Source organism: Dromiciops gliroides, chromosome 2, assembly GCF_019393635.1.
Source record: "Dromiciops gliroides isolate mDroGli1 chromosome 2, mDroGli1.pri, whole genome shotgun sequence".
In the NCBI taxonomy this organism is placed as follows: Eukaryota; Metazoa; Chordata; class Mammalia; order Microbiotheria; family Microbiotheriidae; genus Dromiciops; species Dromiciops gliroides.
The window spans coordinates 237755817-237780508 of record NC_057862.1 but is presented as its reverse complement, the minus strand read 5'-3'; the positions used below and the strand labels follow the sequence as shown (position 1 = coordinate 237780508).

Here is a 24692-nt window from a genome sequence, read left to right as displayed (position 1 = left end):
TTTTACAATGCTTCTGCAGGTAGGGAGTCAGCATGGCATAGAGAGCTGACCTTGAAGCCAGGAAGGCCTAAATTTAAGTCTTTTTTTCTAAAATAGACTTGGTAGTAGTGTGACCCTGGGCAAGTTATTTAATTTCAAAGTGCTCTAAGCAGTGCTCTAAGACTACAAGTTTCAAAGAAGGTACCAGCTTAAATTAGAGGCAGTTTTCCCTCACCAATGAAATCACAAGTTGAGTTCCCATCCTTTCTTGGGTATAGGTATAGAATGACAAAATAAAACTTGGACCCCATGTTTTCCAGAGCAAAGGCCCAGCAAGCAAACTATATCCTGAGTTTGGCAGCACAACAATACTTTGTGATCACCCTCTGGATGAACTCACCCTCTGGGTTAGTCACATAATTCACCAGGTGTTCTCTGATCAAAGACAAACACTGAAAAAAACTTGGAAAGTCCTGCAGTTAATCAAACTTGTCATATGTTTGCTGCTCCCTCATTGTCAGGGCTCCAACTGAGCAGCCACCAGTATAAGTATTGAGATTTCCCCACCCTGCCTCAGGTCCCCTCACTAGGGGTGAGGCCCTAGCATATATGTCTATAGCTCTTCCTTGCTTGCAAGCCTTTTTCTTCACTCTGAAGTTCAGTTCCTGACTCTCCTGTCTCTGGCCTGCTCTGTTAGGCTACAGCCATTCACAGGTCAGAGGCTGGGTCTCTCTTTTTTTTTTTTAAATGTTACAAACATTTATTTTCTTTTTTCCAGTTTCATGTAAAGGTAGTTTTCAACATTCATTCATTTTCATAAAATTTAGAGTTCCAAATTTTTCTCCTTTCCTCCCTGCTCCACAAGACAGGAACCAATCCACAAGTACTCTTTTTTTTTTTAGTCTGTGTTCAATCAATATCAGTTCTTTCTCTGGAAGTGGATAGTATGCTTTATCATTAGCCATTTAGGATTGTCTTGGATCATTGCATTGGTGAGAGTAGTTAAGTCATTCACAATTGCTCATAGAATAATACTGCTGTCACTGCACAATGTCCTTCTGGTTCTGCTCACTTCACTGTACATCAGTTCATATGAGTTTTTCCAGGTTTTTCTGATTTTTCTGAAATCATCCTGCTTATTTCTTATAGCACAATAATATTCCATTACAATCATATACCACCGCTTGTTCAGTCATTCCCCAATTGATGGAAATTCCTTTGATTTCCAATTCTTAGCCACCCCACAAAGAGTTGCTATAAAATTTTTTGTACAGTTTTTTTCCCTTTTCTCTTTTTCACAATTTTGTTAACTGTTTTCCTTCATCTTATTCCCTTACCCATATTTACTCTGTTATTTATCTTCTTTCACCCTATCCCTCCTCAAGGATTTATTGCCCCTTCCCCCAATCTTCCCTCCTTTCTTTTGCCCCTCCCTCCTTATCCTCTTCCCCTCCTATTTTCCTGCAGGGCTTGATAGATTACTCCACCCAATTGAGTGTGTATGTTATTCCTTCCTTGAGCCAATTCTGATGAGATTGAGGTCTTTGAGCCAATTCTGATGAGTGTTAGGCTTATTTACTGCCCAGATTAAATAGACTGCTCCACCCAATTGGGTGTGTATGTTAATCCCTCTTTGAGCCAACTCTAATGAGACTAAGGTCTTTGAGCCTATTTTGATGAGTGTAAAGTTCATTTACTGCCCTGCTCCTCCCCATCTTCCCCCCCCCCACTCCATAAGCCCTTTTCTGTTTTTTTCATGTGGGATTTCACCCCATTCTACCTCTCCCCTTCCAGTGCATTCCTCTCACCCCGCAATTTTATGCTAAAGATGTCATCATGGGGCAGCTGGGTGACACCGTGGACAAAGTACCCAGCCTGGATCCAGGAGGATCCCAGCCCAAATTCTGCCTCAGACACAAGACACTCACCCACTGTGCAACCCCAGGCATGTCACCCACTGCCAACCACCCCACAAAAATAGATAAAAAATGAATACTTTGCAGATATCATCCATTCATAATCAGTTCCCACCTGTGCCCTCTCTCTAAATTTATTTCTGTCATCTCCCCTAATACCGAGAACATTCTTATGAGTTAGAAGTATTACCTTCCCATGTAGGAATGTAAACAGTTTAACCTTTTAACATCCCTCTTAATTTCTTTTTCCTATTTATCTTTCTTTGGTTCTCTAGGGTTTTGTATTTGAAAGTCAAATTTTCCATTCAGTTCAGGTTTTTTCATCACAAATTCCTGAAAGTCCTCTTTTTCATTGAAGTCCCATATTTTCCTCTAAAAGATTATATGCAGTTTTTGCTGGATAGGTGATTCTTGGTTATAATCCCAATTCCTTTACCCTCTGGAATATCATATTCTATGCCCTCTGATCCTTCAGTGTAAAAGCTGCTAGATCTTGTGCTATCCTGACTGTGGCTCCACAGTATTTGAATTGTTTCTTTCTGGCTGCTTACGACATTTTCTCCTTGACCTGGGAGCTCTGGAATTTGGCTGTAATATTCCTGGGAGTTTTCTTTTTGGGATCTCTTTCAGGAGGTGATCAGTGGATTCTTTCAATTTCTATTTTACCTTCTGCTTCTAGAATATTAGGGCAGTTTTCCCTGACAGTTTCTTGGAAGATAATGTCTAAGCTCTTTTTTTGATCATGGTTTTCAGGTAATCCAATAATTTTCAAATGATCTCTCCTGGACCTATTTTTCAGGTCAGCAGTTTTCCCAAGAAGATATCTCATATTGGCCTCTATTTTTTTATTCATTTGGATTTGCTTTACTGTGTCTTGGTTTCTCTTAAAGTCACTAGCTTTCATTTGTTCAATCCTCATTCTTAGGCAATTATTTTCATCAGAGACCTTTTGTACCTCTTTTCCATTTGGCCAATTTGGCTTTTCAAGCTGTTGACTTTTTTCTTATGTCTTTCCTGCATTACCCTCATTTCTCTTTCCATTTTTTCCTCTACCTCTCTAACTTTATCTTCAAAGTGGCCTGAGACCAATTCTTATTTTTCTTGGAAGTTTTGGATGTAGGAGCCCTGATGTTGCTATCCTCTTCTGAGGGTGCACCTCGATTTTCCTTGTCACTAAAGAAACTTTCTATGGTTCTCACCTTTCTCTGTCTGTTCATCTTGTCGTTTACTTGACTTTTAGCGCCTTAAAGTGGGGCACTGTTTCCAAGATGCACTGTCCCAAGCTTCAAGGGGTCCCAGGTGGTATGATTTAAGGAGGGGCAGGTTCTTCACTTGCCTAGCCTGTTCCTTGGTTTGTAGATAACCCCAGGCCAACTTGCTAATTAACCAGACAGCAAAACTTCGTGTGCTGTGGTTGTTAGCTTTGAGGAGCCTGTGCCCCTCCCCGACCTGGGCCACTGCCACTCAAGCCTACTTCCTGGTTCCCAGCAGGGGTGAAAAACCCAAGTTCTGCCTCAGCACCAGCAGAGACCCCTGTAATCTCCCCCCTGCCCAGGGCTTAGTCCTCTCACCAGACTGTGAGCTTAGTTCCAGACGACACTGGTGCTGCAGCTGATTTAGAGGCTCTGGGGGTCTCTTTCCCAGACTTGGCCTGCCTGGTACTGGATCTGTGTCAGGGTGACTGTGGGGTTGGGCTCCACTCCTGTCTTGGCACAGCAGCCCCCTCCTGTCGACCTTCTAAGCTGTCTTTTGTTGGAAAATTATCTCAGCACGCTCTTTTGTAGGTTTTGCTGCTCCAGGAATTGTCCTATAGCATTATTTTGAAGTTTTTTTGAATGATTGTGTCATGAGTTCAAGACTTTACTGCCTTTCCTCTGCTATCTTCTAGAGGCCGTTTCTGATTGGGTTGACAAATAAACTATTAGAAACAATGTAGGCTCTTAAAGAAGTCAAAATGTCTGCAATACTTTGGTGATTTCTATTATAGTGCTTTATGGTGCATTGGAAAGAATAATATCTTTGGAATCAGAGGACTAGGGTATTGAACAGTTCTTTACCTTTGTAGCTTTAGGCAAATCCCTTCCTCTTTCTGGGCCTGGAGATTGTACTAGATGGCCTGGTGGCACTGTTCAGCTCTGAATCTATGATTCTCTGGATGTAATAGGTACCAACTGATAATTCCTTCTACTCTTTGGACAAGGAATCTCAGAATTGCTTAGAGTGATCAGATTCACTTATTGGAAAAAGGAACTATATCTCTCAACCCCTTCTGTTTTTAAAGAGATTGCTCGAGTCCTAATTAATAAGCTGTTCTTGTAAAAGTGGGTGTCACCTTAGTCCTGAGAGGCTTAAGCAAAGGAACTAATATTGGAATAAGACTGAGTCAAGACTGGCATTAGAAAATGGAAAAAGTCTCCTTTCCACCTTTTCTTTCCCCTCCCTTATTTCAAAGTGATTTGCCTTGGCTCTGGGCAGATATAATAAAGATTTTGTGTCTCTGTTTTGGTGTCCCGTGCCTTGAAAAGATAAGCTTCTCTGGGAATTCTTTTCCTCCCTTTTGGTTCTTTTATATGATGAGTAAAAAAGATACTTTTAGTAGTAGCTCACACAGACCAATGAAAAACAGGAATGAACAGTACTTTCTATTACAATCCTACTCAGAGAAGTAAGGGAACATATATTGGCCAACAATTTATATCTTAAATAAAGTATTTATTTTCCACTGATATCAGAATAAGTTTGGAGGGGAGATTTTTATCAGTTATATATTTAACTTTGTTCTTTTTTGTCCCAGGGGTGCTTTGTGAAAAGACTTGATATGTTCATGTGCTGCACTGGGATTTTAATATTCCAGTCTTGAGGGCATTTTAGTATAGTGAGTACTTATCTTTTTTTCTTCTCAGTAAAACATCAAAAGTCCTCAGAAAGGAAATTCATCTGTTAATGCCACTGTTTAGAACTAAAATGGGATATTGGGAAGCCCAATTCTGCTGCTATTTACAGCCAGAAGGGGTTATTGGGAAGCTTTGAGGCTTTAGGATCATATGAGAGAGCATTTGATTAGAGGCTGCTTGACCATGGGCACTTGAGCAGAGTTATACACGAAGGATGGTCTGCATTATCTTACAGTAGTGGATGTGGGTACTTGGCATGAAATCAGACTTGAGCTAATTATTTAGACTACTATAATCTATATCTGATGCAGTGGTAATTTTTTTGCCTCCTACCATTTTCATGGATGTAAAATGTTTAGCTTAGTTGGTTTTTATCACCTGTATTACATTACTTTTGATTTATTTATACAGAGTATTTCTTTCTTTTTTTTTAAGTGAGGCAATTGGGGTTAAGTGACTTGCCCAGGGTCACACAGCTTAGTAAGTGTTAAGTGTCTGAGGCTGGATTTGAACTCAGGTACTCCTGACTCCAGGGCTGGTGCTCTATCCACTGCGCCACCTAGCTGCCCCTTCTTTCTATACTAATGATAAAAAAGTAGAAGTTAACCAAGAGAATAGAGGTTCTTTCATATCTCATGCAAAATAAAGAAGATAAACTTAAATCCTCAGTTTTTCATAGACAGCTATGAAGTTTTTCTAAGGTTGTGGAATACAAGTTGATGTAAAAGTTCAGGATGCTCTGATTTTGGTGTATTTGGTGTATTCTTTAAATGTTCAGCTCTGGTAAAAAATAACATAACATTTTCTGAGCTTGTCATAGAATTTAGGATGGGAGTTGGCTTTTGCTGAGTAGGCTTAACTGGGACAGGACTCTTTTACTGCTGGTTCAACCTGTTCCACACTTATTTATCCTTAAGCTGATTACCCCTTTGAGAATCTGGTTTAAAGGTGAACAGTCTTATTTTACCTCGTAGCTGGTTTTTTTTTGTTTGTTTTTTTAGTGAGACAATTGGGGTTAAGTGACTTGCCCTGGGTCACACAGCTAGTAAGTGTTAAGTGTCTGAGGCCGGATTTGAACTCAGATACTCCTGACTCCAGGGCTGGTGCTCTATCTCCTGCATTACCTAGCTGCCCCTGGTAGCTGTTTTTAATCCAAGCAAGGGCTAGGTTTTCAATCTGAATCTTTAAAGTTAGTTCTACCAGCAGTTTCAGCCATAGATAATTTAACTCATAAATAATTATAAATAATTATAAGCACATAAGCCACATTTATTTTGTTGTGAAAGAATAGGATCTTTTTTTGTTGTCTGTGAACTCTTAATCTGAATCTATGTATTCTTATTTTCTGACAGCCTATCACCAGCTCTCCACCCAAATGGATGGCCGAATTAGAACATGATGATATTGATATGCTGAAAGGTAAGAAATGATGATAACCTACAGACTCCACTCTAAGACTCTCAGCAGTATGGCCCACCTTTGTCTTTTTAGGCTCATTTCCCTCTCTTCCCCTAGATGAGCCCTCAAACTAGTCCTATGAACACACTTTCTGCTTTCTTTTGTCTGGATTTTTATTCACGCTGTGCTTCCCGTGCCCAAAATGTGCTCTTTCTTCCTCTCTACCTGTTGAAATCCTGTCAAGACCCAACTCAAAATTATTCATGGTTCGTTATGGAGGACCATGATGCCAACTTTGATAACACCAAGTAGAAGTGACTTCTCCTTCCCTTGAACTTCAGTAATACCCATTTTCCTTATTACTCTTTTAGCACTTTTTATATATGCTCTGTTAGTTCTTAGAAAATTAGACTGTTAGTCTCTTGAATGTAGGAGCTAATATTTTGTACTTTACATTTTGTATCCCTTGCCAAGCCTTGTACATAGGTGGTCAATATATGTTTGTTGGTTGAGTCCCAAATATATAATGGAAATTTCAGTTAGAGAATTTTAACCTTGTCAGATCTTTTTATTATTCATGTCTTCCCTTTGGTGATTCTTTTGACAATAAACATTCCATGGTTTTTAGGAAATCTTAGACTAAAATATGAACCTGAGATTGAGATAAAAATCTGCCTTTTAAGAGTTGAACTTTTGAAAGGGAGTGGACACTACAGTTTTTCTAGAATAGTGGAAAGAGCACTAAAATTAGACTCAAACCTGGCTTCTCATCTGCTATTTATTAGCCAAAGGACACTTTGAACTCACTTCATCTTTGAACCTCAGATTCCTCACATGCAAAATAGGAGTGGTAATGATACTTATACTTCTTACTTACCCTACAGGATTGTTATGAGAAAAATGCTTTTGCAACTGCTTGGCACTAAATAATTGTAAATTATGACTACTGTTATTATTATTTCAACTTATGCCAAGTTTGGATAGTTACTTTGGAAGGATTTAATGGGGGATACAAAACACTTTTAAGTATCTGATTGCCAAAACAATTTGTTATTGTAGATAAAATACTTAAATGCAAAATGCTTCACTTTCCCCCTTAGGTAGGAATAGATAGATTCTAACAGATATCTTAGACTAACTGTTCTGATATTTGCAAATAGACATTTGCTTAATTTCTTCCAGTATGTTTGGGTCTTTCATTATAAGCATTAATGACTATACATATTAAGAATCAAAGTCTATCTCTGATGCCTTACCTTGGCATGGTGTTGATCCTGGGGAATTAAAGGCTGTGTCGCTGGAGAACATCTCAGGGAGGGTTTACTATGCTAGAGAAACTTTGAGTACAGTCTTTTTTTCTGGGCAGGGCAACAAGGGTTAAGTGACTTGCACAGGGTCACACAGCTAGTAAGTGTCAAGTGTCTGAGACCAGATTTGAACTCAGGTCTTCCTGAATCCAGGGCCAGTGCTTTATCCACTGCGTCACCTAGCTGCCCCCTTGAGTATAGTCTTAGCAATAGATTGCTTGCTTTCTGATGACCAGCTTTACTGAATATAGAAAATGCATCATCAATAGGCTGGCCACTTGGTGATGGATTCTTTGGCTGTGGCAGTCTGTGAAACAAAGGCATATATGAAATAGGCCTGAGTCTAGTACTGTCTATTTTTGATTGTACAGTGAGGGAGGCAGTGGCTGAAGAAGGTTCAAGGGGGCTGAGAATCTCATTAGTTCTTATCCTTCTATAAACATTAAGTTAGCTATGGACAGATTTAATCTGAGATCTGTATCCATTGACCAGTGACATAACTACTGTAAGAACTAAATTGCATCAGGCTTAATATTTATGCTATAAATTAAACCACAGCAGAAAATTGCTAATTGTTGCTAAATAGATGGATCATTCACATGTTTTCTGTGGCAAGTCAAATAACAAAGTTGGTTAGGTTGATTCTGTTATATATCCAGAGACAACAAGAAGTCTCATTCCCTGTGCCATTTGGCTATCTTATTTGATAGCTTGTGATAGGATCTGAACTTGGTTTGTGAATTCATTAATGTAGAGAAATCCAGCCAGCACAGTTTGGCACCTTTCCTGCAGCCTAGAGCCTTAGAGGCTTCCCAAGAATACAGTTCCCAAGTCACACAGTCAGCCTGTATAAAAGGCAGGACTAGAATCCGTATCTTCAGGCTACTGTGCTGTCTCTCATTCTCATGCTAAGTATCTACAAAAAGACTGTGATGAAAATGATTGCAGCTTATATGCCAACATCTGTTTTAGAGGATAAGGAGATAGAGACATACTGCCAAGATCTTAAAAAGGCCTCTAGGGGCAGCTAGGTGGCACAGTGGATAAGCACTGGCCCTGGATTCAGGAGGACCTGAGTTCAAATCCGACCTCAGACACTTGACACTTACTAGCTGTGTGACCCTGGGCAAGTCACTTAACCCTCATTGCCCTGGAAAAAAAAGGCCCTCTAAATGAATAGCTAGGACACTTTAGACATCAGTGACTTCATTGCAGAGGTGGGCATTAGAGAGTATGGCAAAAAATTATTAGAAAGTATAGTTCAGGGGCAGCTAGGTGGTACAATGGTTAGAGCACCGGCCCTGGATTCAGGAAATATCTGAGTTCAAATCTGGCCTCAGACACTTGACTCTTACTAGCTGTGTGACCCCAATTGTCACACCAAAAAAAAAAAAAAAAAAGAAAAAGAAAGTATAGTTCAGGAGTAAGAAGTGAGTAATAGTAGAAGACTACACTTGTTCTTGTACAACGTTAATTTTTTTTTTTTTTGGAGAAAGTAATTGAAAAGTACTGGGTCAGGACCAGATAACATCAAAAAACTGAAATTGATTATATATTATTAGACAGTAAGTGTCTGGTGTGGGAATTATTTTCAAATTTGTTGTCTATACATATAGCCGAGACCACCAACTTGTTAGAGCCAAGATCAAAATGATACCAAACTAGAAGAAACACTTGCTTTTGAACATCATCTTATGAAACAATGAGAAGCAATAGAGGGGGAAATGAATTTGAAAGAAAATTTGGCAGGAGACCCAGTTAAACCAAATCATTCTGAAAGAATTTCAAAGAACGAAATTAAAAATAGGTGAGTAGGGGGCAGCTAGGTGGCACAGTGGATAGAGCACCAGCCCTGGATTCAGGAGGACCTGAGTTCAAATCTGGCCTCAGACACTTGACACTTACTAGCTGTGTGACCCTGGGCAAGTCACTTAACCTTCATTACCCTGCAAAAAAAAAAATAAAAAAGAAAAAAAAATAGGTGAGTAAATAGAGGAAAATATGGAAGGGTTTTCTAAACATTTTAATAACATACCTTTTTTTACTGTAAATGACAGTAAAGTCTCCACATTTGGATTCCCAGACCTAGGTGTGTTAGAGTGCAAAAACGGTACTAAAGAAAATAAAACTGGGAAGAGTAGCCAGGTGATACCAAATATATAAGGCAATCTTAAGGACATTGGGGTATTGCTTCTTCTTAGGGTGTGTGTGTGTGTGTGTGTGTGTGTGTGTGTGTGTGTGTGTGTGTGTGTGTGTGTGTGTGTGTGTAAAAGGGAGATACACTAAAGGATTTGAAAAAATCTTGGGCCTAATTCTTATGGAAGAAAAAAGGCAACTGAGGGAATCTCAGTACCTACTGAAGGTACTTTCTCTACTACATTTTTATGTGTCTTATCCATCTGAGGACATCTTTGATGAAGGTTTAAGAAAACTTTTCAAATGATATTCCAACAAGCTCATTCCTTGCATATGTCAAAATCATATAAGATTCTTTGAAAGATATAACAGGGATAATTATGTTCAACACTTATTAATTTATAATACACTATAAATCTGGGGAAAATGTATGGTTACCAAAGGAATTTGTTACTGCCCTTGATGATATCTAGTGCAGAGTCCAAATTGAAAAGGGATTCAGCCTTCAAGGATGACTCTTGTTTGCAGATGATATTTTGCATATTATTTTAAGCCCTAGAACACTGCAGTTCCATGTAAATAAAATCTATGATCTCAAAAGAGATCAAAAGAGCTGGACCTACTCTACATGAAAAATTGAAATAATTGAAGAATGCTTGTCAACTAGACCATGATATACTACTGAATGGCTAACTCCATATAACTGGTCCATCAGTACATAGATCTTAAGCAGGCACTGCAGATGAACAGTGAACTGGGCCTAGAGTTGAACAGGTGGAGAGTAGGTTGAGTTGTACAGTGCTTTTATTAGAATACCCCTCCCCCAGCTTCTCCCTGAAACAAAGGCCAGTATTCTTCTTCTTCTTTTTTTTTTTAGTGAGGCATATGGGGTTAAGTGACTTGCCCAGGGTCACACAGCTAGTAAGTGTTAAGTGTCTGAGGCTGGATTTGAACTCAGGTACTCCTGACTCCAGGGCTGGTGCTCTATCCACTGCGCCACCTAGCTGCCCCGCCAGTATTCTTCTAATGATGATGTATGACTACCATGACAAGTCATTGACTACTACTTTCTGAGAAGATTTAATGCCACTTACAGGGCAAGAAGGATTGGTATGAATAGGTCACATGGACTCCAAAGAATTGTGCAGGAAAGGCAACACAAATGACTTCATCAGGGAGTAGAATGGATGAGGAGGAAGAGAGAGCGTGGTCATGCCAGAAGGGAAGGCTAGATAGTCATGTACTCTTTTGGTATCCCTGCAATGTTAAGGGATCTACAGGAAGGGCCCCAGAATATTGGAAGGATTTCCTGTGGAGTATTAATAGGAAGACATGGACCAGAGTCCCTTATACAGGATGAAAATTTATGGCTGGGTTGCTGTCTACATTACTGAAGAGACTCCACTGAAGTACAACAAGAATTTATGAACCAAATTAATCTGTGACTTTGAACTGATCAAAACAAGGCCAGGCATAAAGGTGATCTGGAAGAGAAGGCTACCTTTTAACGTACTCATGAGAACATTCTTTAAAGCATTGCCTTTTTTCTTCTTGATTGCCTCTTAAATTTTTCATAGTACTTGGATTTAGGGAGAAGTATTGGTTTTTTGGGGATTTCTTGCCATCACTTTTGTTCCCTTTTTTCTTTTCTTTTTCTTTGTTTCTTTTTTTGATCTGGACATGTGATTTTTATGAGTGACAAGGATGGGGAGGAACAAATTTACATTGTAGTCTTAAAGTACTCCCTGGAACCTTGAGAGGATGAAGGATTTGCCCATGGTAATACAGTATGTATCAGAAGTATTCTACTTCTAGTTTCCATGGGAGAAGAAAAGAAGCTTTTGAACTGTATAGGAAGAATGAAGTCATTCAGATAACTTGGGAAAAATTTGGACTTGTGAATTAGGACACAGATTGAATTTCGAGAAGAGAAATTTGGCAAAATTTGGAAGAAATTGAAGAAAATTTGAAGAACAATTTCCAGGCTCAGATTCTACTTCCAAGACATAAGAGAAGCCAGATCAAGGACAAAAAGGGAGGATATAAAAATTTGAGGAAGTGAAACTGCAAGAGGTAGGTAAGAGAAGGATGAGGAAAAAGTAGTTGTTAAGACAAAGTAAGAAAATTTAAGGGGAATGAAGGGTTAAGTAAAGTGATAGAATAGAGTGGGGAGGATTGGTTGTAAAAGCTTTTAACTTAAAAAAATTAATAAATGTTAGAAGTTTTAAGCAAGTGCTTAGGATTAAGGCATTTGTTGTTTTTCAGTTATATTTGACTCTTCTGAACCCCAGTTTGGTTTTTTTGGCCAAGATACGGGAGTTTGACATTTCCTTCTCCAGCTCATTTTCCAGATGAAGAAACTGAGGCAGATAGGGTTAAATGACTTGCCCAGGGTCACACAGCTAGTAAGTGTCTGAGGCCAGATTTGAATTCATGAAGATGAGTCTTCTTGACGTTAGGCCTGGCACTTTATACAGAATGCCATCTAGCTACCCCAGGGTTAAAGTATAAACACTAGAAATAGTTTTGAGAGGGGAAACCATGTTGTCCCTTACAAAAGTGGTGGCAAAATCAAAACAAAACAAAACAATATTTCTCCCTAAATCCAAGTACTATGAACAATTTAAGAGGTAATCAAAAAGAAAAAAGGCAGTGCTTTTTAGAATGTTCTCATGTGTGTGATTGCATTTCTGCTACAATCAATTGACTTCTACAAGTATAGGCTGATCTCCCTCTTGAAGGAGGAGATGAAGGAATTAGAAGAATGCCTTTCCATATTGCATATTGTTAGGGAAAATGAAGGGATACTAAAAGAAACAAGCAAGTTTTCATGGGGGGGGGAAGAGTTCGGACTTATAGAAGGGAAAACTTGACTTGTTTCAGGATGGTAGAGAATGAAATACAGGAGAAAGGGAAGGAAAAAGGCACCTGTGTTTTTAGGCTCTTCCCAAAGAGGAAGGAACTATATAGTCTGAGGGGAAGAAGTTGCTTCTCTCTCTCTCTCTCTCTCTCTCTTTTTTTTTTTTAGTGAGGCAATTGGGGTTAAGTGACTTGCCCAGGGTTACACAGCTAGTGAGTGTCAAGTGTCTGAGGCCGGATTTGAACTCAGGTACTCCTGACTCCAGGGCCGGTGCTCTATCTACTGCACCACCTAGCTGCCCCCCCCCTTTTTTTTTTTGCTTCTCTTAAAAATGACATAGGACAGACACAGAAACTATCCAATGAGAGATGGATCATTTAGGAAGAGGAGTGACAGTAGTTGGCGTTGCTGTTATCTATCTATCTATCTATCTACCTACCTACCCATCCATCCATCCATCCATCCATCCATCCATCCATCCATCCATCCATCCATCCATCCATCCATCCATCCATCCATCCATCCATCCATCCATCTATCTATCTATCTATCTATCTATCTATCTATCTATCTATCTATTTATTGTTAACCTGGTAACTATACAGAAGGTATATTGTCTTCCTGGGGCATATAGCCAAGACATAACAGATATTCCTCAGACTTCTCAAAACTGTTGACAACTATTCACTTTGGGTGATTCATCTCAGCATAGTCTTATCAATGATTATAAAGTCCTGGGCAAGAAACTGAAGACCATAGGGCATAGGTTGTATTTTTCTCATTTTTATCCATTGACTGCAAGGCATGTAGAAATGAACAGTTGACCACAAAAGCTTATCTGAAAGTGAGATTCTAACAAAGATTGGTAAGAATGTCTTGCATAACTATTCAGAAGGGTTTTAAACTAAAAAAGGAGGGGGAAAGAGAAGACTGTCTGAGGAATTAGGGTTAGGGTTAGTAATTGGGCTACCCACAAGTTCACAGGAGCAAAATTGAAGAAAAGACAGTAATAAAACCTATGGCCTGAGATGTCTGTATAAAAGTACCCTAAATTTCGGCAATAGCTAAGAGGAACTAGAGGCACTGATGTAAGGAGGCAAATTGTATCTTGTAGGTGCTTTTGAGATTTGTTGGAATTTAACCTATGATTCAACTATGGCCCTGGATGGGAATACTTTCTTCAAAAGAAGCATGATAAGTGAAATAGGGAAGAGGATGGGTGAGCATGGCATATTAAAAAGGTATACTTGTGAGGAAATTTAGGAACCAGCATAGGGAAGCGTGATCAAGAGTATTTGAGGGGGAAGATAGGTGGAACAGTGGATAAAGCACCAGCCCTAGATTCAGGGGGACTTGAGAGTTCAAATCTGGCCTCAGACTACTTACTAGGTGTGTGACCCTGGGCAAGTCACTTAACTCTCATTGCCCCCCCCCCCCCCCAATATTCAAGTAAGGGACAAAGTAGGGAAAAACAGAAATGATTTTGTTATTGGAGTATACTACAAACCACTGGGATGGGAAAAGGAAATAGATAAGGAGTTAGAAAACAGATCACAGGTCTAGCAGAGAAATGTGATATATACTGATGGCGTATTTCAGTTATCCAGAAATATGCTGGAGCTATCCCTCTGCCATACAGAGCAGTGAATAACTTCTTAACTTGACTTAGGATATTTTCATCCTTCAAAACATAGAGAAATCAACAAAAGAATATTCTCTTTGGGATCTGAATCTCACTAACAGGGAGAAACTGTTTGCTGGGTTGGAAATGATGGGGACCTTAGAGGTAAGTGATCACTACTTGCTAGAATTTGTGATAAAAGAGAAACAGTCTGGGTATATGTCCTAGATTTTGGGAAAGCAGATTTTAAAAAGTTCAGAGGAAAGATGTGAAATCCCATGGAAAAAATGCTTGGGAGAATAGACTTTACACTGAAAATAACAGAACAAAAATCACAGAATACTTGAGATAAGTAAAGAGTAATAGAGCACCTAGGTGCCCTTGATAAATTAAAATTCCCTGGCTTAAATGCATTTCTCTCTTGATTGTGAAAGAAATGCTGTGCTAGGGATTTCTTTGGGATGTGGGTTGATCTAGAACAGTTACTGAGGCCCCTTCCCATTCTCAGATTCTGTGATTCTGGAATTTGCAGCCAAGTCTCCCTCACTCAGAGTTTGGCTTTCTATCCACTATGCCTAACTTAGAAAAGTTGGGAACTTTATATGGTAAGTTTATAATAGAGATAATTTGCTTTGTCATTAGAGGCATCGCCAATTAATTAACAGGCTCGTTACTTTCTCATGTATGAATGTAAACAGTTTTAACCTTTTAATGTCCCTTGTGGTTTCTTTTTCCTGTTTACCTTTTTTTTGTTTTGTTTTGAGGGGCAGTGAGGGTTAAGTGACTTGCCCAGGCTCACACAGCTAGTAAGTGTTAAGTGTCTGAGGCCAGATTTTGAACTCAGGTCCTCCTGAATCCTGGGCCAGTGCTTTATCCACTGTGCCACCTAACTGCCCCCCCCCCCATTTACCTTTTTATGATTCTCCAGGGTCTTGTATTTGAAAGTCAAATTTTCTATTCATTTCAGGTCTTTTCATCACTAATGCCTGAAAGTCCTCTTTTTCATTGAAGTCTCATTTTTTCCTCTGAAAGATTATATACAGTTTTTGCTGGATAGGTGATTCTTGGCTATAGTCCCAGTTCCTTTGCCCTCTGGAATATCATATTCTATGCCCTTCAGTCCTTTAATGTAGATGCTGCTAGATCTTGTTTTATCCTTATTGGATCTCCACAGTATTTGAATTCCTTTTTTCTAGCTGCTTGCAATATTTTCTCCTTGACCTGGGAGTTCTGGAATTTGGCTATAATATTCCTGGAGGTTTTCCTTTTGGGATCTCTTTCAGGAGGTGATTGGTAGATTCTTTCAATTTCTATTTTAGCTTCTGCTCCTAGAATATCAGGGCAATTTTCCCTCACAATCTCTTGGAGGATGGTATCTAAGTTCTTATTTTGGTCATGGTTTTCATGTAATCCAATGATTTTCAAATTATCTCTCCTGGATTTATTTTCTAGGTCAGCTGTTTTTCCAAAGAGTTATTTCACATTGCCCTCTATTTTTTTATTCAATTGAATTTGCTTCACTGTGTCTTGGTTTCTTATAAAGTCACTAGCTTCCATTTGTTCAATTCTAATTCTTAGGCAATTATTTTCATCAGAGAGCTTTTTTATCTCCTCTTCCATTTGACTTTTCAAACTGTTGACCTTTTTCTCATGACTCTCCTGCATTGCTCTCATTTCTCTTTCCATTCTTTCCTCCCTCTCTCTACATTTTCCTTCTGTCTCTCCTACTTTCTGTTCAAAGTCCCTTTTGAGAGCTTCCATGGCCTAAGACCAATTCATATTTTTCTTGGAAGCTTTGGATGTAGGTGCCCTGAGGTTGTTTTTCTCTTCTGAGGGTGCACCTTGATCTTCCTTTTCGCTGAAGAAACTTTCTGTAGTTTTGAATTTTCTTTGCTTGCTCGTCTTTTACTTGACTTTTAGCTCCGCACTGGGGAGGCCCTGCTTTTAGGCTACACTACTGTCCCCAGCTGCAGAGGGTCCTAGGTTTTTTGGTTTGAGGGAGGGCAGGTTTTTCTCTCGCCTGGCCTGTTCTTTGGTCTGAAGATAACCTCAAGCCAACTTGCTAGTTAACCAGCCATCATAACGCTATGGTGGTTTTTAGCTTTGATGAGCCCGTGCCCCTCTCCCACCTGGGCCTCCCGCCGCTCAGGATTTCTTCCTGGTTCACTGTTGGGGTGGGACAGCTGAATTCTTCCCTATGTCCCACTGATACTCCTGCACTTTCCCTGGCCAGCTGTTCAGCCCTTTCACCCGATTGCAAGCTCTGTTCCAGAAGATGCTGGTACTGCAGCTGATTCAGAAGCTCAGGGGTTAAGTTCCTCTAGTACAGTGTGCCTGGGGTCTCTGTTGGTTTGATCGTGGGGTTGGACTTTACTCGCAGCCCAGCATGGCCCCCTTTAATCTATCTATACCTGGAAAATAATCTCAGCCCATTTTTTTTTTTTTGTGGGTTTTTCTGCTCCGGGGGGGTTCTTTTATTGCTGTTTTTGGGGTAATTGTATCAGGAGCTCTGTGCATTTAATGTCTTTCCTCTGCCATCTTGACTCCTCCCCTCCGCTTATGTTACTTTCTCCAAAGTACTTATGTACTTTCTCTCTTAGCGGGTGCTTTCTCAGGGTACAAGAGGAACATTGGTTCCTAAAAGTTAGGGCCAGTATAGTGCAAGGTGTGACAAGTGCTACCAGCCAGAAAAACTATGCCTGTGGGCCTGGCCACAGACTGTTGTCATAGGATCAACATAGTTAAGTTAGAAGAGGCTTGCCACCACACAGTTGGATATCAGGTGAGGAAGTTCCTGAAACTGTCTACCAAGGTGTGGACAAGTGGCTTATCTTTCAGTGAAGGAAGTACCAGCACCAGGGAAATTTTAAGGTTTTTTTTTTGAAGTAAAATGCTTTGTAAAATGGTCTCTCTATTATATTCCTTTTACAGGAAGTACTGAAGAAAGCAGAAATAGTAAAATAAGTTTTATACCATTCAAAGAATAGGAAATGTGAGTGTAGAATGTGTAGGTAATATAAGACCATATTTACATGCTGACTCATCTCTCTTTCAAGTGGATGGACTTATCTATGACATGTTGTAAAAGCAAACAAATAAACTTATCACCTTTTTCTCAGTTTGAGAACTGGGAACATAAACTCTATTCTGACTAGTAAAGACTAAGCAAGGTAATTTAAGGCTTATATCTAATATCGATAGATTTGGAGAAAATAGAAAGAGTATTGAAATTCACACTTATTCTATTTGCAGAGTTGGGCAGCCTCACCACAGCTAACCTAATGGAGAAAGTACGAGGGCTACAGAATCTAGCCTATCAACTGGGATTGGATGAGTGTAAGTACCCAGGCCACCTTTGTTCATGCTACATGTTGTATTTTGAACCGTTGTGGTTTCTTTCAAGATTTCCCTTTTTTTTACAATTAAGAAAATATTTTTATTAGAAATTAGAATGGGAAGTATATGAGAGGTATGACAAAATGAAATCTTTCTGTTGGTAACCAGTGTACTAGACTGTTGAGCTTATTGGTTATAGTATTAGACTCCATAATGGCTTTTCCTTGTTGGATGGATGAGAAAATCTCATTTGGACAGTATGTGTTTTATATTTGGGCGTGTTTCTCTTTTTAAAATTCTCAGTTTTACACTCTTCTAAGTGTATATAAAAGTATTTCATTATGCTTCTTTCCTCTCCTGTTATAAATTGGAAAACAGCTGTGGAAAACTTGTACTTTATAATTTAAGAGAAAAACCTTGTTAGTGATATAGATTAGCATATGTTGGAGCTTAACCTATGGAGCCTTTGCAGACCATTCAGTTAGGGTGTGTGGTGATAAATGCTGGCTCTCCTGGAGAAGAAAACGGTATACAGGACATGCTTTTAAGTTTAATCTGCATTGCTAACATTTTCTCCTTTACTTTCTTACTTAAGTATAAGCTATCAACAAAACAATAACTCAAACTCTAATTTGTAGCATTTGCTAATTTCTGAGGTGTAAATGCTGACAATGAAAATCTCACAATTAGTATACCCCTGATTCCATTTCTTAGGGATCTCACTCTCCTTTGAATCCTTTTAGTGTTTATTATTTGTCTGTAATACTCATCTGGCATTCAATTCTAGACTATCTTATATGGATGTTTATCTTTCCTGTATTTGTCTTATCTCACCAACGAAATTGTTTCTTGAGGCCAGAGGCTATGTTATATGATTTTTTTCATGGACCTCAGTTTCCTCATCTGTTAAATGAGGAATTAGATGAATGAAATAATTGCTCAATTTCCTTTCTGGTCTAAAATTCTGTGATAATCTTTGCTATATCAAGAAGAAGGTGGGGGCAGCTAGGTGGCGCTGTGGATAAAGTACCGGCCTTGGATTTGGGAGGACCTGAGTTCAAATTTGGCCTTAGACACTTGACACTTACTAGCTGTGTGACCCTGGGCAAGTCACTTAACCCTCATTGCCCCCCACCCCCATGCCCCCCAAAAAGGAAGAAGACGAAGAAGGCAATAGAGGTCGAAATAATTGAATACCTTAAGTTAAGTCTTGCTTTGGTCAATGTCTTATAACAATCCTGCCCTTCTGGCGCTGAAACTGTCAAGCCCTCAGTTTATTTTTCTTTGTTGTACTCAAATCTGTTTGGCTGGAGATAGTAATAGAGGGCTCAGTCTTATAATAACTTACATTTATTTGGTGCTTTAAGGTTTATAAAAGGTGCTTTCCATACATTATTTTATCCTCATATCAACAATATGAGATTGATGCTATTGTCCTGATTTTCTTGATTGACTTCCTCCAAGTAAAAATTAGAATTGGTATTTACTGTTCTGAATCCCTATTTTTAGTTTGAGTGTTACTTTGGAGTATTGAAGAGCTTTGTTTATTGAAACATAAGGCTGGAAGGAACCTTGAGAGAAGAAATCTCTGCTTCCAGAAAGGTATAAGACTAAACTTATTGCAACAGAAGTGACCTTTATTGCCAGCCAATAAGTCCAGCGATCAGACTGTTGGAAATTCAGTTTTATTTCAGCTTCTGCACTAGTGTTTAGAGGTAGATGACTGCCACTTTAATTGACTATTATGCTTTTTTGTTAGAAACATCTTGGTACCATGTGGAAAACAGTTGCTAATTTAGAAATAATTTCACTGATGTGTATCAGATTTTCTGGAAAATGTCTTCTTTTATTTCCTTGTCCATGGTGTATTTGCATAAAAACAAGATTTTTGTTCCTTATGGATATTCATCTGCTCTAGGGGTTGGTTTTTCATTTGACACCCTAATCTGGTCTTTCGATGTCTCAATCCTCTCCCTAGCATTAATTGAGAGGATGACATGGATGAAAAATAAGCAGCAGGAGCTGATGAATCCCCAGAGACCAATGATCTTGTTTTCATGCAAATGTCCCTGCTGATAAAGATAATGAGAAGGAAAAAAAATCCCACAGAAAATACCTACCCAAGAAGCCGGATTGCTTATTATTATTGCTTTCAAGGAGGCATTGTGTGATGTTAGTTTAGGAATAACACAGACCTTCTTGAGTTGGCACTGATAAGAATGGCTTCCTTGGGAGATCTTTTTCCCTTTTTGGTGGTTCATGAGTTCCAAAACGTACTTCAGATAGCTTCAAGTGTATTTAGTTCTCAGGAAACACTGTAATTATTATTGTTATGATGATGATAATGTTAAATATTTAATGGCTTCTCATATGAAGGAAACTCTTGACCTCCTTATTTCCACCTTCTACGTTCCCTTCCTTCTTTAAATCCCAATTTACAATCCCATCTTCAACAGGAAATGTTTCTTACCCTCTTTTAATTATTGTGCCTTCCTTTTCTTATTTATCCTGTATATGGTTAATTTTTTTTGCTTGTCTCTCCTATTAAGCCCTCAAGGAACTCTTACAGGCTGTTGACTCTTTTTGTATTTCCAGTGATTAGCAATATTTATTGACAATGGAAGGGTACATGCAATCCCTTGAAAAGCATGGGTATAGTAATTGCACATTTTGCAACTATTTGAAACAAATCCTTTATTTGTAAAGATTATTTTCCCACTGTTACCACCCTATTTAATCTCTTAGGACTTATCGCCTCCAGGATCTGTGAACTCAAAGAGATCATTATTGCCTGATTAATTTTCTTTGACTATTTTGCTCAAAAATACTCCTGCTCCATCCCCCTTTCCTTTCCAATATCATTTCCTCCATAAAAACTTTACTGATAATCCATCACTCTCTTGTTGGTAATGATCTTTTCCTTTGGACTTCCCATGGCAGTTTGTTTTGTACTAAACTCTCTAATGTAATTGTTTATTATGTATTTTAGTTAGTTGTCTGGGTATCATATTGTCCTTATAGACTAAGTGTCACAAAGAAAGAGATTGTATCTTATCTACATTTTTACATCTCCACTAGAACCTAGAACAGTACTTAGATCCTCAATAAATGTTCGGTTATGGGTTTTGTAGTTGTTGAAAGTGATTTGTGGTGGAGATAAGCACATTAATATATTGATAGTGGAATTATGAATGTCTGTTTTGTAAAGCAATTTGGAATTGGGCTTTTAAAAAAAAGAGATATTAAGACATTCGCTTTCTTTGCCCCAGAAATCCCACTCTTAAGTCCTATACCCTAAGGGAGTCAGTGACAGAAAGAAAGGTGCTATATATATACTACCAGATATTCATAGCAATACATTCGGTGGGAGCAGAAAAATAGTCAGGGCTTATCAATTGGGAAATGGCTAAACAAATTGTGATATATGATCATAAGTGAGTAAGAAATGACAACAAAAAATTCAGAGAAGTATGGGAGTACTTACATGAACTGAAGCAAGCCGAACTAGAAAAACAATATAATATTGTACATCATATAGTATACAATATACAACGACTATAAAAATGAAAATGGAAAGAACAAAAAAATGACAGTGAACATGTTGTAATTATAATGACCAAGCATGGTTCTAAGGAAGTATAGAGGAAAAGAGCCTTCCTTCTTTCTTTGCAGTGGAGGGGGGCTATGAATGTGTGATATTACATATCCTTCCAGAAACTATAGCACTGAATCTTAGATTTAGAGGTAGAAGAGACTTTAGAGGCTAGTTAGTTCAACCCTTTCATTTTATAGATAGGTAAACCAGGACCCAGAGAAATTTAAATGGCCTGCCTGGAGGAAAAGGCAGCTTGATTTAGTGGATAGAGTGAGGAACACTTGAATCTCAGAAAGTCCTGAGTTCAAATCCTGCCTTACCCATTTACTAGCTACGTGATGCTGGGCAAATCACTGACTCTCTCCAATCCCTAGTTTCCTTTTCTGTAAAATGGGGGTAATAATAGTTGTTATGAAGATCAAATGAGGTAATTTATGTAGACTGCTTTGTAAACCTGAAAGGATTATATGAATATTAGCTATTAGCTAATTGCCCAAGATCACAGAGATAGTAGGTGACAGAGGTAAGACTTGCACCTAGGTCCTCCAACAAACAGTTATCCCTTCCACACTGGCAGGGGAAGGAGAGTTGGGTTTAAGGGCACAGCACCCTGCAATCTGGAAAAATCTATGTAAAATTTCTCGGCTCTCCCATTGTGCTAGAGAAGAAGTCTGAATTATAAAGGCATTAAAAGATACTGATATTATATGTTGATATTATGCAATACTATACATATGTTTTATGCATTTCTGAGTTTATTTTTTCTGTCATCTGCTGCTCTTTATATGTTGTCCACAGCTTCCATAAAAGTCTCCCAAAATTCCCATTTAATTTCTTATACTTCTCCAAGATATATTGAAACCTTGATGCAGAAAGTTATGATGTAGAAGAGATAACTGTATGTTGTCTAGTTTTACTGAAATACTGTTTTTTGCTTTCTTTAAAAATCTTTCTTATAAGGGACAACTTTCTGGGTAGGGAAGCAGGGAGGGATATGTTTGGAAGTAAAAGTGACATAAAAACAAAAAATGTCTGTAAGAAGAAAGTGGTATCTCTGTGTACTTGGCCCTGAGTAGATGGGCAGACTATGGGGAAGAGATAAGTTAATATGTAGCTTACTGTTAATGATTTCTGTTTTGGCTCTTTTTCTTACTTTAATCTGTTAGGGAGTTATGTTCAGAAGTGTGGTGCTGGTGCAAGTTTTTGTAAGTTGTCTCGTTTTGAGAAGGAAAATAATTATTGGTAGTATTTTTTTATGGATTTAATAATAATAATGGTGATAATGATAGAATAATTGTGTATTCATCTGTGTTAAAAACGCCACTCACAGCTTCACGAAGATAGGCACTCTTCTGGATTTATCAGAGAGTGCACTGAAGTAAGGTCCCGCACTGTTATTTATACCCACCAAGGGTCCTTCTCGACCAATCACATTACAGTTTCTGTTTACAGACAGCATTACAGAAACAACCAATCACAGCATATAGTATCAACCTCTCATATACATGGTAACTGTAACAAACAATCAGATTGTATCAGTTGACCAATCAGACTTCCCTGTTAACAACCAATCAGATTGCACCAGTCAACCAATCAGATTGCAACACTAGGCCTTAACCTTATTCTGGACAAGAATGTCCATTCCTCACTAGAACAGTGCTGTGTTAACATACATAAACATACACTGGTCAAGAAACAAAACTTAAGTCAGGGTTTGAACATTGGGGTCACATAGGAATTACTTTGGGCACTTCAAGGTGAACTCCCAGCTTAGTTTGGCTCCCAAAAAGCCCAGATCCCATTCCAGGCCCTGCTGGGGCCTAAGTCCCAGGGACCTTGGCTTCTCAGAGCCTTGTGTGCCACATGGCCCCCTGCCAGGAGGTTCAGGCAACAAAGTTGTGGGGCTTAAAACTAAACTCATTCTCTGTCTTAGGGCTCTGAGAAGAGACCAAATAGGGTCTTTTCTCTCATTCTGAAAATCAGATGATCTTTAAGATCCCATCTGGCACTAAGATCCTAAAGTCTGGAGAGGTTAGGTAACTCAAAATCCTGCATCTGGTTCTTGCCAGAACTTATCCTGGAATATTGAACTCCTGACTCCCAGTCTCGTCTTCTTTCTGCCATGCTAGACTTCTTTTTTGTCTTTGTCTTCTTCATCTTCTTTTTTTTGCGGGGGGGGGGGGGAGAAGGGCAATGAGGGTTAAGTGACTTGCCTAGGGTCACACAGCTAGTAAGTGTCAAGTGTCTGAGGCTGGATTTGAACTCAGGTCCTCCTGAATCCAGGGCCGGTGCTTTATCCACTGCGCCACCTAGCTGCCCCCTTTTTTTCTTTTCTTTTTTTTCCCACTAATGTGAGGTTAATAGAAATTTGTTGATTTGGTGGGACTCAGGATTTGTCCTCATACTGATTTTTTTCTCCCCATACCTCTCAAGGATGCACATTCCAGCCTTTGGAAGAACTCCTTCCACACCAGCATTTAGAATATATATTTTCATGAAATGTATTAGGCCTGGACCTAATTTTTTTTCTTTATTTAAGGCAATATGCTTTACCAGACTTAGCTGTGAAATCTAAACCTCATTTGTTTGTTGTGCTCCTTATTGTTTGGGCACATAGGAGGTACCATCAAAATAGAAGCATGTCATTGAAAAAGAAGGCGGGCTAGCCACATAGTGAGGGGTTAGGGTGAACAGGTGGACCCTCTGAGAGCTGCCCCGGATAGCCTCCACCCTCCTGGGTCAGTCTTTTGGGGAAGATTTTGAGATTATGGATGACACAGTGAGGTATGATTGGATTGTGATGTGCACTGGAGGAGGGAATACCTACAGCGCATAGATCCACTAAAGAAATTTGGACCATAAACTCAAGTTGACTGACTTTTGTGTTGAATTGTATTGAAATGCTATGGAATGGAACAGAATTGTACTGAGAAGCAGTATAAGAGGACTGGCCTAGTAAGTAGACTTGAAGTTGGTAATACTTAATATCTCTTTGCCTCATTCAGGCTTTCTTAACCTATAAACTATTGATTGCTTACAGTCTGCTGTGGTGGAAGGAGTTCCCACACTAAGAAAATTACAGGTCTATGACTGCTTTCTGTACTGTAAGGGGTGGGGTGGGGAAATAAACATTTCTGCTTCAGGACACTTGAGCATTTCAAGTGGTACCACACAGCTTTCTCCTGAAATTTGCATCTTCTACTTTTTTTTTTTTCTTTTTGCAGGCAATGGGGGTTAAGTGACTTGCCCAGGGTCACACAGCTAGTAAGTGTCAAGTGTCTGAGGCCGGATTTGAACTCAGGTACTCCTGACTCCAGGGCCGGTGCTTTAACCACTGCGCCCATCTAGCTGCCCCCTCATCTTCTACTTTTAATATTGATTTCCTAACCTCTAGCTAGGACTAGATGCTCTTAGGAGGCAGTCAGATATTTTCCTGGTGGCTTGTTTGGTAACTTGAGCTTTTTTGAAAATGATCCATTTAGGAAGAATGGGAGGTCAGAGCAGAGCGGGCGAGCTGAAATAGGTAGGTACCAGAAACGAGGACAGACGTCTTCCAAGGAACAACCTCTAGATGGCAGCATTAGCTTGGCTGTTGGCCATTTGCTTGTTTCACCTTTCTCTTCCAAAGATCTCTACTGTGACGGGAATAA

The 24692-nt window shown here is 39.1% G+C and overlaps 1 protein-coding gene across 1 annotated transcript in view; it reads left to right on the top strand.

Annotated features, from left to right (window-relative positions):
* Positions 1–24692, top strand: part of LIN52 (lin-52 DREAM MuvB core complex component) — a 119387-nt gene that overhangs the window by 5388 nt on the left and 89307 nt on the right. Inside the window, exons 4-5 of the mRNA XM_043983995.1 lie at positions 6142–6208; positions 17364–17447. Coding sequence (XP_043839930.1) covers positions 6142–6208; positions 17364–17447 — 151 coding nt within the window. The remainder of the gene's footprint in view (positions 1–6141; positions 6209–17363; positions 17448–24692) is intronic.